The 14,157-nt window shown below is 43.0% G+C and overlaps 1 protein-coding gene across 3 annotated transcripts in view; it reads left to right on the forward strand.

Moving 5' to 3' along the window:
• Egfr (epidermal growth factor receptor) overlaps positions 1-14,157 on the forward strand; it is a 196,663-nt gene that overhangs the window by 159,370 nt on the left and 23,136 nt on the right. For 2 of the 3 annotated variants that reach the window (XM_048339589.1, XM_048339590.1), the window contains exons 16-20: positions 593-631; positions 2,795-2,936; positions 4,291-4,413; positions 5,292-5,390; positions 11,479-11,664. In XM_048339589.1, the coding sequence (XP_048195546.1) occupies positions 593-631; positions 2,795-2,936; positions 4,291-4,413; positions 5,292-5,390; positions 11,479-11,664 (589 nt within the window). Of the gene's footprint in view, positions 1-592; positions 634-1,693; positions 2,010-2,794; positions 2,937-4,290; positions 4,414-5,291; positions 5,391-11,478; positions 11,665-14,157 lie in introns of those variants that run through there. The other variant, XM_048339591.1, reaches the window with a different exon arrangement.

Consider the following 14,157-nt stretch of genomic DNA (forward strand, 5'->3'; position numbering starts at 1 on the left):
CAAGTACAGACTTCTCAGAAACTCCTTTGTCATGTGGCCGCTCCCCATGTTTCTCCTCTTGGCTACCCCTACTCCCCTCTCCATCCTGATGTTTAGAGCCAACCATGACTGAGCTATGCCTGTGTTACCTTTCAATCATTTGGTTCTTTCACTGAAGGGCAAAATAATCCCTGTTGCAGGCAGACTCTGAAAAGTACCTGAAAAAATTAACAAATGTACTTAATAATTAATAAATTAACTGAATCAACAAATTAATTTAATTAATAAATCAGTTCAATGAACAGATTGATTTAATTGATAGAATTAACATATTGGGTAATTAATAAATTATCATGTTTACAAATGAATTAGCAAATGAACTTACTGGATAACGAGTTAGTAATCACCATCCCAACATACAGATGCACTGAGAGTAATTGAAACTACCTTACTACAACATTGTTTTATGATTTAATTTTAAAATTGCAAAATCAAATTTTAAATTATGAAACAAATGCCAAAGAAGTAAAGTGAAAAAAACATGTATATACATACATATATATACATATATATAAATATATATACATATATGTCCCTCTTTCATTTCTTACAGATGTGCTGGGCCAGGTCTTGAAGGCTGTGCAATAAATGGGTAAGTATCTCTAGCTTTGGGGCTAATTGGCACCATCCAGTATAATGAAAAGTCTATATTGTTTTATGTCCTCCAGCCCTGGTAGGGTCTTATATCTCCTCGTCTAGCCTGGGGTCCCAGCAGAGTTAGCCAGTTGATTCCACCCTCCAGCTCCAGGGGATGCCTTGCTGGGTGGGCTATCATACGCTGTCACTCCTGCTTCAGTTATACTGCTTTAGCAAAGGGTTGCCTTGTCTTAGCTTCCTTCCTTTCCCTTTTCTCACTAACGCTATCACAAACATGTGTTTAAGTTGTGGTTTTTTTCCTAGCTGGGCCCCAGTGACTCATGCCTGTAATCCTAGCTGCTCAGGAGGCTGAGATCTGAGTATCGTGGATTAAAGCCAGCCTGGGCAGGAAAGTCTGTGAGACTCTTATCTCCAATTAAGCACCAGAAAACCAGAAGTGGCACTGTGGCTCAAGCTGGTAGAGCACTAGCCTTGAGCAAAAGAGCTCAGAGACAACTGACAGAAATACGAATTTTTTTTCTTTCTCAAAAGTGGAGCTGTGGCTCAAGTGATAGAATACCAACCGTGAGCAAAAAAGTCAAGCAAGAGAACAAGGCCCCAAGTTCAAATCCCAGGACAAGCACAAACAATTAAATTAAATTAATAAGAAATAAAATATATAAGATAAAAATTTCAAAACTAAGTTATTAAAAATAATACTGGGCTGGGGATATAGCCTAGTGGCAAGAGTGCCTGCCTCGGATACACGAGGCCCTAGGTTCGATTCCCCAGCACCACATATACAGAAAACGGCCAGAAGTGGTGCTGTGGCTCAGGTGGCAGAGTGCTAGCCTTGAGCGGGAAGAAGCCAGGGACAGTGCTCAGGCCCTGAGTCCAAGGCCCAGGACTGGCCAAAAAATAAAAATTAAAAAAAAATACTGGCTATATAAAATTAGGTAATGTTATTATTCTCAAACTAAGACCCAGGAAGTTTAAGTGCCCTTTCCTTCGTCCACTAACGTGAATGACACTATTCCTATTCCATTTCATTTCAGTACCTCATTTCTTTCCTCACAGGCCAAAAAATGAAAACTTGGTTTCAAACATGAAGGAAAAATGCTGATTCCTCTTATGTCACAATCCTACAACTGCCTTTGAGTTGATTTTATTTTAGAAAAAGTATTCCTTATTACCATTGTCCATTGAGGCAGATTCACACCAGCTGTCATGCACACACCCACCTCCCCACCACACACAAACATAGACAATGTTAAAAGTGTTTCAATAAAGTTATCTTAGCAGAAAAAATAGTATTGTCAATTATGGGTTGTCCTGTAATCCTAGATACTCAAGAGGCTGGAATCCAGAAAATCACAGTCCCATGTTACCTCAGTGAGAAAGAGACCTCTATCTGAACAGAAACAAACGAAAAAGCTAGACATAATGGTGCATGCTTGTCATCTCAGCTACTTAGGAAGCATAGATGGGAGAGAAGATTGCGGTCCATACTGGCCTGGACAAAAAGCAAGATCCTATTTGGAAAAAAAAAAAAAAACAAAAATGAAAAAGGGCTAAGGACAGGAATCAAGTGGTAAAGTGTGTGCTTGACAAGCATGAGGCTTTGAGTTCCAACCACAGTACTCCCCCAAATAAATAAATAAATGCTTTGTCTTTCTTTTTTGAAACACATTGCTCAGCAAAGGCAATTGGGCTTCTTTCCTTTGTGTGATAGTTTGAAATGTTCCACCAAGGGAGAGCAAAATTGTGAGCTCCTGTCCAGACTCATCAGGAAATGTTTAGTATGAATCTGGGAAGATATACACTGAGCATCTGTTTGCCATTTCTGCTGTCTCCTGACACTAGCCAAACTGGTAGCTACATCTTCCCTTTCTGGTAATGTTTGCAAAATCCTTTCTCCTTCCCTTCCTCAGCTCCAGCCCACTCTTGTCCAAAATTCATCAGGGAAGTGGATTCCCCAGGGCATGCGATGAAGAGAAGCTGAGCGCATTGGAAACAAGTGCCCTAGAACTATTAGTTGCCTGTCTTTCATCCTTTAGAAGCTACACAGTATCCCCACTTTCTGAAAGCATTTTAAATGGCGTCCATGTCTCAAAAGATGAAAGAAATGCGTGGGATGCCAGCCAACCTCATTCCCCTTCATCTCTCCACCTCATTCCAGGCCCAAGATCCCGTCCATCGCCATTGGGATCGTGAGCGGCCTCTTCTTGATGGTGGTGATCGCCCTGGGCATCGGGCTCTTCGTGCGCCGGCGCCGCATCGTCAGGAAGCGCACGCTACGCCGGCTCCTGCAGGAGAGGGAGGTGAGCTGGGAGGCCCGCTGCCTTCGCGCCAGCAGCATCTTCTACTCTAGAGAGGATAAAACGCCACCTTTGGGGAAGCTGTCCCTGAAATTCTGTCCTTCAGATGTCGTTTTAGTCATTTCCATCACTGACAAATACATGTGATAGTCAACTTATAAAGAGGAAAGGTTAATTGCCGCTCATCAATTTTCAGATGTGTCAGCCCATGGTTCAAAGAAACCATGGGAAACCTCTTTCCAGGATTAATTGGCCCTGCTGTTTGAGATCGATTGGTAGCACATTGTAGCAAGAGTCGGAATAAAACCACTCACCTCATTTCAGGAATCAACAAAGAAAGAAGGGACTGGGGACCTGCTCTCCTTGCTACATTCCCTGTGACCTAAAGAATTTCCATTAGGTCCTATCTCATAAAGCTCCACCACCTGGACAATTAACAAAGCCTTTAATACATCAACCTTGAATTCATGGCCTGAGCACTATCCCTGGCTTCTTTTTTCTTTTTGCGCAAAATTAGCACTCTACCACTTCAGCCATAGCACCACTTCTAGCTTTTTCAATGTATGTGGTGCTGAGGAACCAAACCTAGGGCTTCATTATGCAAGGCAAGCAATCTACCACTAGGCCATCTTCCCAACCCTAACATATAAATCTTTGGAGGACACTTATCCAAACCATAGCAGATATATAATTGAGGAAGATAGATAGGTAGGTAGGTAGATAGATAGATAGATAGATAGATAGATAGATAGATAGATAGATAGATAGATGATTAAAGAACTAGTACAGAAACTCTGAATGTCCAATTATATGCATGGTTGCATTTTGATATCTCCATCCAATGAATGTACAGATTTCTAGGCAAAATCACTGAGCACTTATAAGGCTGAGTGCAGACCTGCCTAAGGGACAGTCCCTGTTGTATGTGCAGGAAAAGGCTTGTAAACAGGGAGCCTGTGAGGGCCTATGGTTGGGATGTTACATTGGATGATTCCACTGTCCATATACCCTGCTGTTGGTTTTGTGTTTAGTGTTAGCCTTCACATTGCCATTAGCCAGCATCTGGGCCACCAATGCATTAGAATCCATTGTCTCCCATGAGCATGTGTGTGTGTTATAGATTCCATAGGTAGCAAGAATCAGCATGGATTAAAATCTTTCCTCAACATGGTGTTTCAGTCTAGCTCAAAAGAAGTTATACATGGTCCTTTTCAACAGCACAATGAGTACTTTGTACTAAAGCACAACCACACATCTAGCCACTGGTTAACAGACTCTAGGTCTTGTAACACACACATTGCACATTGGCATGGAGAAGGGAGCTAACATCTCAGGTCTGTTCCCTTCTCTTTCACAGCTCGTGGAACCCCTCACACCCAGTGGAGAAGCTCCCAACCAAGCCCTCCTGAGGATCTTGAAGGAAACAGAATTCAGAAAGACCAAAGTGCTGGGCTCTGGAGCATTTGGCACTGTGTACAAGGTAATGTGTCTGGTGACAGGTCAGCACTGGGGCTTTTGAAAACCACAAGACTCAGCATACTACTGGTGGTCTGTATAAGAGGACTCTGGTCCTCAGCATGTCACTGATTTCCATCACCATCTACTCTTTGTTTGCTGAAGCCTTGGGAAATTCCAATGTCTTTCCCAAGTTAGGGAGAAGTTGTTTGCAAGTATAATGACAAGTAGTCCTGTGATGCCAAAACAAAATATTCTTTTGTACCAAGTCCTAGGACTTTGAACCCATGGCCTGAGCACTGTTCCTCAAGCTTTTTTGCTCAGGGCAAGTGTCCTACCACAGCTCTACCTCCAGCTTTGGTGGTAGTTAATTGGAGATAAAAGTGTCATGAACTTTTCTGCCCTGGGTTTGAACCACAATTCTCAGATCTCAGCCTCCAGAGTACCTCAGATTATAGGTATAAGCCACCTTTGCCCAGCTTATTTGTATGGAAGGTGTTGTTGACTTTTGGTGGAGTGCACAGGCCTAGCAAATGAAGACAGATACACTAAATATCAGACAAAGAAAAACTCCTTAATCTGTATCGTTTGCAGTTCCTCTTTGTATAAAGTCTGGTTTCAGATAAGCCTAGATCCAGAATCTTAGACCCCCCACTGCCTTTACGACTGACACAAATACAAACTTTAAAAATAAAATAAAATCTAAATAGTTACTCTAATTCAAGTTGCCTGCTGCCAAAAGAGCTGCTAAGAAGTCATGTCTTCAGCACAGCTTCACACAGTTCTCTCACCCTTTAGCCTGGTGTCACTAATAAAATCTCACAAAGCTGTGTACTGCGTGGTCAGAAGATTGTGGGCTAATGCCTGACCTCTTTGTTACTACCCTGTTTTCTTACTTTGCAGGGACTCTGGATTCCAGAAGGAGAGAAAGTTAAGATTCCTGTGGCCATCAAGGAACTCAGAGAAGCAACATCTCCCAAAGCCAACAAGGAAATCCTTGATGTGAGTCTCAGCTTGTTTTAGAGTTGTCCAAAGGCCCTGAACATCAGTAGCCACCTTTTCTGCCATTTGGCATTGTATTCCTCTATCTTAGACATTTTTCTTCTGCACATTCTGCATGCACACTTTTCATACCTTTTTGTTTTCATTCTTGCTATAGCAAGTACAAGACTCACCTTCTCCATTCTAATCAACCCCAAATGGTGGAAAGTAACAGTTGCTGGGCATCTGCCAGGGCTGAACTTTGCACACACTGCCACAGTGAGCGCGCAGGACAAAACTCATGGCACAGGTGTTATATTGAGCATTTTTTGAAAGAGGAAATGGTGGCTCATAGAAACTTGTTCAGTTTTGTATGGCTGGAGTAGAAATGAAGCATGTCATTATTTCTAATTCTGAAACTTAAATTCCATTTACTCTGCTGAATTTTCTTGTCTTTGAAATGGTTCTTTTAAACATACCAATGATTAACCATATAATGCTTGGTCTATAAGCTGCTACCTATTTTCTGTACTTTCCCCCAAAGTAATTTAAATGTTACTTTTCAATGATGACTGGTTGTTACTTCCTAGAGTGTTGAGATTGTTTTGCAAGATTTTTGTTTTGTTTCAATTCTCCTGAGCTTTCTCCACCTCCTTTAGACCTTCTTAGCCAATGGGAGGGGCTAAATCTCGCTTAGAAGAGGCTGGCTTAAGGTGGCAATCCTATAATTCAATAAAACTTTTTTGAAATATTAGCCTAGGCACACTGGAAGTAGTGAAAACGCCTGCTCTTGCCCTGAATCAGAGAACATGAAAGAAGAGAGAGCAGAGTTAGATGTGAGTTAGATAAATTAGTTTAAAAAAAAAAAAACTAGCTACCTGCTTCCCAAGAAATCTGAATAATTGAGTTTAGCTTTCTATCTATCCTACAGACTGTGAGCAAACATGAGCCTTTTCAAAATGTGTTTAGATATGATGAATTAGCCTCTACATTTTAATTTCCTCTGAGCATTTTTCTCTTCTTCTATTAGAGTAGTAAAACCTTACATTAAAACACTCTATTAAAAGATGATGTATTACCACAGTGTGATAGAAAATCTTCCATGTTGATGATACACTTATCAAACAAAATTATCTTTCATCTTCATGGTCTACAGTCAGGGTCCAATTCCTGTTAGCATAAAGTCAGGTCCCATTACCACAACCACAAAGAGCCTAAATAGACAAGAGTTTGTTAAGTTTTTTTCATTTGTCATCTCTAGCCTCTCAACTATACTCATTAAAAGGAACATTTATCTGCCAATTTTGCTTCCTTAATTCATTTTTTACATATTCAATTCAAGGTGTGCTAATAAGATGCACAAATAGTGTAAATTTCAACAATATAAATATTGAATAAGGACAGTTTGGAAGTATTCTAGACAACAGCTGTGCATTGATAAGGCAGTAGTTTGTACTGAAAAGTCTCTCTTCTCCTTTAATTAGAGGGAATCTTCTCTTAATTAGAGGAAATCTGCATTTGTATGGGTGGAGATGAGGTAGAAGACAGGTTAAACACTTAAAGATCAAGTGCAAAAAAGGAAAGGAAAATTTAAAGTCCTTGTCTGCCACTTTTTCACCCTCCTTCCTGGTTTCTTCTCCCCCCCCCCCCCCCACTCTTGTTAATTCCTCAAATTTCAGCTGTTACAGCTACGACAGGTAGTGAACAATGGACTTGGGGCTTCCTCCCTTAAGGTTCATCCTGTCTGGAACTTACAAATCATACTCTCAGTACAGGGCATATGCCAGGACTGGAGAGCCCCCTACAGACACTCGACACTGGAGGAGAAAGTTTCTATAAAGAGAAGCAAAAGCCTAATCCTAGCTACTGGGGAGGCTGAGATCTGAGGATCACCGTTTAATGCCAGCCATAACAGGAAAGTACATGGTACTTCTATCTGCAGTTAATCATCCAAAAGCGAGAAGTGGAGGTGCTGCCCAAGAAGTAGAGTACCAACCTTAAGCAAAAAGGCTAAAAGAGAACACCCTATCCCTGAGTTTAATGCCAGTATACACACACAAGTTTAATGCCAGTACACACACACACACACACACACACACACACACACACACACACACAGCATCAATGATTCTAAGGCCAATTTCACCAGGTGCTAAAATAGTATAAGTAATCTTGCCACATGACAACCCACAGCCTCTATTTTTTTTTGTTCTTTAAATATGGCATATACTTATAAATGTTTCCAGTAATCCAATATTATATGGCCCACCCACATACTGTTACTCCTATTTCACACATGACTGTCAGTGGCTTAGTTAACTGGTAATATTTTTGAAATATGGGAGGGGGAATACCTACCCTGCATTTGTAAGTCTAGACATGGGCTTCTCCTTGACAAGTTTCACACGTAGTAAAACTCTTTCACCATCTATCACCCCAAATAGCGTGCAGATGAAAGAGACAGTAACAAGGGGAGACCCCAAAACTCGTGTCAGCCATTAGGACAAAATTATCATAGACTTTCCAAGGTCATCAAAGTCTTCTGGACAACAACCCTGCAGCAGGACTCAGACAATAGCCATCAGGGTTTCCAAGGGCGACCTCTGCAAGCCACTTGCTGGTTCAGAGAGTGTTGTGGAATACCAAGCATACTTGCCAAGGGTCATGGTGCACCTTCACAAATTCCAAGATAAACAATGAAGAACAAAGCTCACTTTAACTTCTGCACACACCAAGGGAGCCGCCGCACGACTATACAGGGCCTCCATTGTGCCCTGGGGGTGGGGGGGAGAGGAAATGACAGCCCCTTTCTGATGGTCTATCACTGTGGCCTGGCGGGACTCCAGGCTCTGTGTGGCCTGACATCCACCCACACCCCCTGCTCTGTTCCCCTGTCATAGTTCCAGGTCAGTTCCTCACTGACCCACAAACAGATGGACTACTCAGACAGCTCTGCTCTGCAGATTTTTTTTCTCCTCCCCACTAAAATGAATACAGTATGTACCCAAATCTCAACCAGATCTTGAGAAAATAGGAGCTGCCAGGGGATTTCTTTGGTGTTATGGTTGTATAGCATCCCAGACTTGAGAGGGAAAGACATGATTTGTGCTTTTCTGGCAATCCTATGGCCTATTAATTTTTCCATATGCTTTCCAATATAAATTTAGAGCAAGTGGCGGAAAGGGAATGCAAAACAGATTTATATATGTGCTCTGTGTGTGTGTGTGTGTGTGTGTGTGTGTGTGCACGCTGTGTGGGTATGATGCTTAAAGCTCTCAAGTAGCCCATTAACCAGAGAACCTGACAGGCACCATGATTTGTTTCTGTACCATGGCCTTGAGAGCCCAGGGTGCTGCATGTGGGGTAGGTGGGTAGAAGGTGGAGGAAGAATAAAGGGCCAGGGATTAGAAGGCCTACATGGCCTGATCCTGACACAAAGAAGTACGGCTTCATGTAGACCACTCATCTCTTCTAACCATAATGACGTTAGACAAAACTTACATTTACTGGCACTTCCCACGTCTACAACTTTATAATGAAGCACAGTTTGAACAAAAAGTTAGGTCTTTGCTGAGCCTACAGGTATTAAACATTACCCTGTGTTGTGATCTTAAAATACTCAGATACAGCCAAGTGCCAGTGGCTCACACCTGTAATCCTAGCCATTCAGAAGGCTGAAACCTGAAGATCAAATCCAGCTAGACAGGAAAGTCTGTGTGACTCTTATCTCCCCAGTTAACCACCAAAAGCCAGAAGTGGAGCTTCGGTTTAAGTGCCAGCCTTGATCAAAAAGCTAAGGGACAGTGCTCAGTGCCTAGAGTTCAAGCCCCAGTACCAGCACAAAAACAAAAACAAGGGCTGGGGTTATGGCCTAGTGGCAAGAGTACTTACCTTGTATACATGAAGCTCTGGGTTCAATTCCCCAGCACCACATATACAGAAAACGGCCAGAAGGAGTGTTGTGGCTCAAGTGGCAGAGTGCTAGCCTTGAGCACAAAGAAGCCAGGGACAGTGCTCAGGCCCTGAGTCCAAGCCCCTGGACTGGCAAAAAAAAAAAAAAAAAAAAAATGCAGTTCCTATCAGAACACAGGCATTCTGCATACTCAGAGAAGCATCCCCTACAATTGTAGGGTGAAATTGGCAGCAATACGTAAACCAGGGTTTGCAAAGTGGTTTAGCACCAAGGAGCACCTGCCATTCTAAGACTGAGACTGCATCTATCTCTCACAAATCCTGATGTGAAGGATGTTTTATAAGTCATACACATCCAGATAATGCTCTAAGGCATTGGCCCTGCTGTATCCACAAGGATTTGTCCAAATAGATAATAACTGGACTATCTGAATCTCCCAAAATCTTACCAAGACTGGGGGATGGGAGAATGAAAATTTGCCCCTAACTGGTTCTCAGTCTTCTCTCCTGAGGGAAAGCTTCCAGGTGCCAGAGGAGTCTAGGAGGCGCCACTCAACAGAAGTCTTCTAGAGAAAGGGAAGGTGAAAGGGCTTTGGGGACAGCTGCCTGAAAGAAAATCACAGAACATGAGGAAGATTTAAGGAAAGAAAAATAGTTCAATCACATTTGTCTTTGAATGTATATGTAGAGGCTAGGGTAGATCTCAATGGTGGTGTGCAGTCCCAGCATGTGAGAAGCACCCCAAAACACTCTCTCTCTCTCTGTAAGTGTATCTGTTTGTATGTATACAAATCATCTACAAGCCTTCCCACCACACCTCTACCATATCTGTCTTCTGTCTTCAGCCCTCAGTCGCAGCCTCCCCACCTAGATTGTCCCTAGCTCGAACACATTTCCACAGCCTATCCTGACCGTTCTTCAGTGAGCCACTAAACTTGCCCAAGTCCACATTCCAAACCCAGGAGTTGCTGAGATATGAAAAGAGCCTCTAATTCACTCTGCTGAAATCTATGTGAGCTCTTCTCTCTTTTGCATCCACATAAAAGGTCACCATCACTTGTATTTTAAAGAGAAAGAAAATTTATGGGTGGAGGTGGAATATTTCTTAATTTTCTGTCAGACAGAGAGAGGGCCCCATTGTGTGCCTTGATTGTAAATAACTTCAGCTTCCTCGGCTTCAGAATGGCAAAAGGGTCTGTATTTATGGCTCTGCCAAGTAAAGACTCCTGGCTTGGCAACCAGCATGAATGGTATTGGGGTGGGGGTCAGGTGCATTATGCAGAACTGCATGGTTTTCCCATCAGGGGCTAAGATAGATCACCTTTCTTCAGAGATAGTCCCCAGCAACCAGTGGGGTCTGGAGTCACTGTGCATTCAGTGCTCCATCCCATTGGAAGGCTAAAACAGACTGTTCTTTGCAATTTGGGCAGAGTTCCGACCCCGGAGGTCTTCTTCCTGCTGGTTTGGGGGCCTCACCTGGAAGCTTTCGCCATCATACCTCTGTCACGAGATTCTGATGAAATGAGCAAGTCATTGCATAGAGTACACTGGGTCCCAAGTCAGACTTCCACAATCCCGTCAGTCCCTTTAGACTCTGAGGTGGAGAAACTTTCTGAGGAAGATATAAAAAGTTCCCAGAATTAGAGCTACTGAGGGTGATATGGGTTCCTCTTCATCCTACATTTTGCCAATGCCACCTGGGACTCTTTATTAAGTGGACCTATACATGCACTCCCTTTGAGGGTCCATCTCCCACAGAATATCCTGTCATTCAGCGGCTCTGAGTCCCTGACATGAGGCATTTTGCAGGCCAACTTGTCTGGCATGAGTACATATTTTCAAACTCAAAATCATGTTTAGGGCCAGGCACTGCTGGCTCACACCTGTAATCTTAACTACTGAGAAGGTTGAGGTCTAAGGATCACAATTCATAGCTAGCCCAGACAGAAAACGCTGTGAGACTCTTATCTCCACTTAGCCTACAAAGCTGGAAGGAGAAGTGTGGCTCAGGTGATAGAATGCCAGCCTCAAGCAAAATAGCTAAGGAAGAGCATTTTGGCCCTGAGTTGAAGTCCAGTACTGGCACAAAAAATATTTTTTTAAGCCATTCATCCTTTATTACCTAGAAGAAGCTAAAGCACCCTCCCTTCTGCCACCGTTGGGGAGCCCTTCAGATGTATCTGCTCTTTCCTCACAGGAAGCCTATGTGATGGCCAGCGTGGACAACCCCCATGTGTGCCGCCTCCTGGGCATCTGTTTGACATCCACCGTCCAGCTTATCACACAGCTCATGCCTTTTGGCTGCCTCCTGGACTACGTCCGAGAGCACAAGGACAACATTGGCTCACAGTACCTTCTCAACTGGTGTGTGCAGATTGCAAAGGTAAATGCTCAGGATGAGCAGGAAGGCTTTGAAATGTGAGGAAGATGTTTCTACTCAGCAGTCACTTCCACTGGCTGTGTCCTGCCTTTATCTACAAGGAATGATATGGTCTCTTAGTAAGAGCTCCAAAGAAAGCAGCAAGTAGGGGAATAAAGAGGGTGGAGAAATGACGCCATTAGGTCCTCCAGCCTAGGTAATCGTGTTTACCAAGAAGGTGTGTATATGTGTGTGTGTATCTGTCTGTCTGTGCAAAACATAAGCTTTTCTCTACATTAAGTTGAGTTGATTGGCTTGTACCCTGAATCAATGCCCTTCTACCTGCTTGTTGGAAACCAAGTCCAAATCAAGTGAGCAATTTTCTCTTTGTTGGGTTCTCAGTACAGTCAACATGTTGTTCTTGTTTCTCTGGAGTTCTTCCTGGTGAATCCTAGAGTGATTTGTGATTGGAGGCTGGCTTTTCCCTAGTCAGGACTTGATACCATCAAACAAACCAAACTGAAGCCCTGTGGACAGGGTAGATGCCGTGTTCAGAGGCCTGGTATGCAATTTTGAGAAGGTTGCAGAGGGAAACAGGTGCTCCTGCTATGTGGCAGGGGCTCCTTCCATGTCCCCTACTGGCAAACTTGCTCCAGAAACACAGGTGGGAGGTGAGAGAGGGCATAACAGCTCCCTGGTGCCAAGGACAGGTGCCAAGCAAGAGTCATAGCTGTTCATGGGCACCCAAATAATTTTCACTTCCAACTTCTCCCATCTCAATATCAGTCCTGCATTTGGTACCCAACTTGCTAAATTTAAATTTCACCCTGATAATATCACTCCATTGAACTTAAGGAATTTGTGGGCAGGCATTAGCCTTGAGTGTTCATCACTGTCCCCCTCTCCTTAAGAAAGTCAGGGCTGGGTGTTGAAGGGCATGTCAGGGAACAATGGGCCTCCTAGGCCTGGCATACTTCTCATTGTTTATAGGTCCAGTCATGATGGCAATTGTTTCTGACACAGATGCATTAGATGTGCTTAACTTGCTTCACCCATCTCCAAACAGTTGTAAAGAGACTTACAAAACAGCTGACATATGTTCTGGGCCCTTCTTTCCTAGCAGCTGCCATTGACACCCCAAGTCTAATTCTTTCTGTGATCTATAGACCAGGTTGAGGTTGGCTTGCTCTGATAACCCAGGAATTCTTCCCTAAGCTCTCCTTCCTGATTACCTAAGGCAGAACATTGATATTGTTATGCCCCCTTTGGGGAAATCTCTGTTATTGTGTTTTATTTGTAGCATGTATTGCTCCTTGGAACAACCTGGTTTGTTCTTGAGGTTTTGGCCACCTGCCCCAACTGTGAGGTTAACCCTGGCTATGTCCCTCAGCAGGCAGGACTACCAGAATCTGGGGCCAGCTCTTCCCGATGCCCACTTCATCAGAGGGCCCAGAGTTTTAGCATCTCTTTAATTATCTTGATTTTTAAATTCCTACTTCCACAGAAGTTGCTATTCTTAGTGCTGTGTTGGGGGCATATAGCTTAATTGTACAGGATTTTCTTAGCATGGGTAAGATCTTGGGTTCCATCCCTTGGAATTCAAATCAGAATAATTAGAAAAAAAAAACTTTTATGTGGAGAGATGACCTTAGTCAGTGTAAAATGTTGATGTCACTCTTTTACCTTGAGAGGAAGTCTTTCAGGTAGGTTTCTCACAATATAAAACTGGCTTACTACCAGACACCGGTGGCTCATGCCTATAATCATAGCTAGTCAAGAGGCTGAGATTTGAGGATCAAGGTTGGAAGCCAGCCAGGGCAGAAAAGCCAATCCATGAGACTTTTATTTCCAATTAATCACAGAAAAAGCCAAAAATTGCACTGTCGCTCAAGTGGTAGAATATTAACTTTGAGTAGGAGCCTAGGAATAATGCCTAGGCCTACAGTTCAAGCCCCAGGACCAGCAAAAATAGATTAAATAAAACAAAACAAAATTGGCCTGCCAACTCAACACAGTATAAAGTCAGATCTTGATTTCTGACACATGTGAGCTGGGTGAACTGGACAGGTCTTGGCTTTTTGTGTCTTGTCTATGGAGACCTCTGCCACATGTTTTTGTGGAGTTAAGGATGAGAGTAGACAGCCTCTGTGACACTGCTACACACAGTACATATTAGGAGCTCACTGAATATTTCAGTTCCCTTTTCATTCCTCCTTTAGCTACACTACGTTAGTAGTCACTACATTCTAACCTGGAGCTCTGTCTTAATTTAGATCTGCATCAACTGTCATTTCATTTCAGAACAGCTTCTCTTGTTGCAGATCCTCCTGACCCTGTGTACGAACTTTTACAAGGCCTGAATGTGTCCCAAGATACTTCTCTACAATTATTCACAGTTTCCACGTGGTATTTAAAACCACTGTGGTACTGTTATACTGTCCTTAGGTTTATTTTGATTTGAAGTCCTTCACCTTATGGGGAGTTCATTCCTTGTCTGTGAGAGACTCAATTGTTAAT

This window comes from Perognathus longimembris, chromosome 2 (genome assembly GCF_023159225.1).
Source record: "Perognathus longimembris pacificus isolate PPM17 chromosome 2, ASM2315922v1, whole genome shotgun sequence".
Classification (NCBI taxonomy): domain Eukaryota; kingdom Metazoa; phylum Chordata; class Mammalia; order Rodentia; family Heteromyidae; genus Perognathus; species Perognathus longimembris.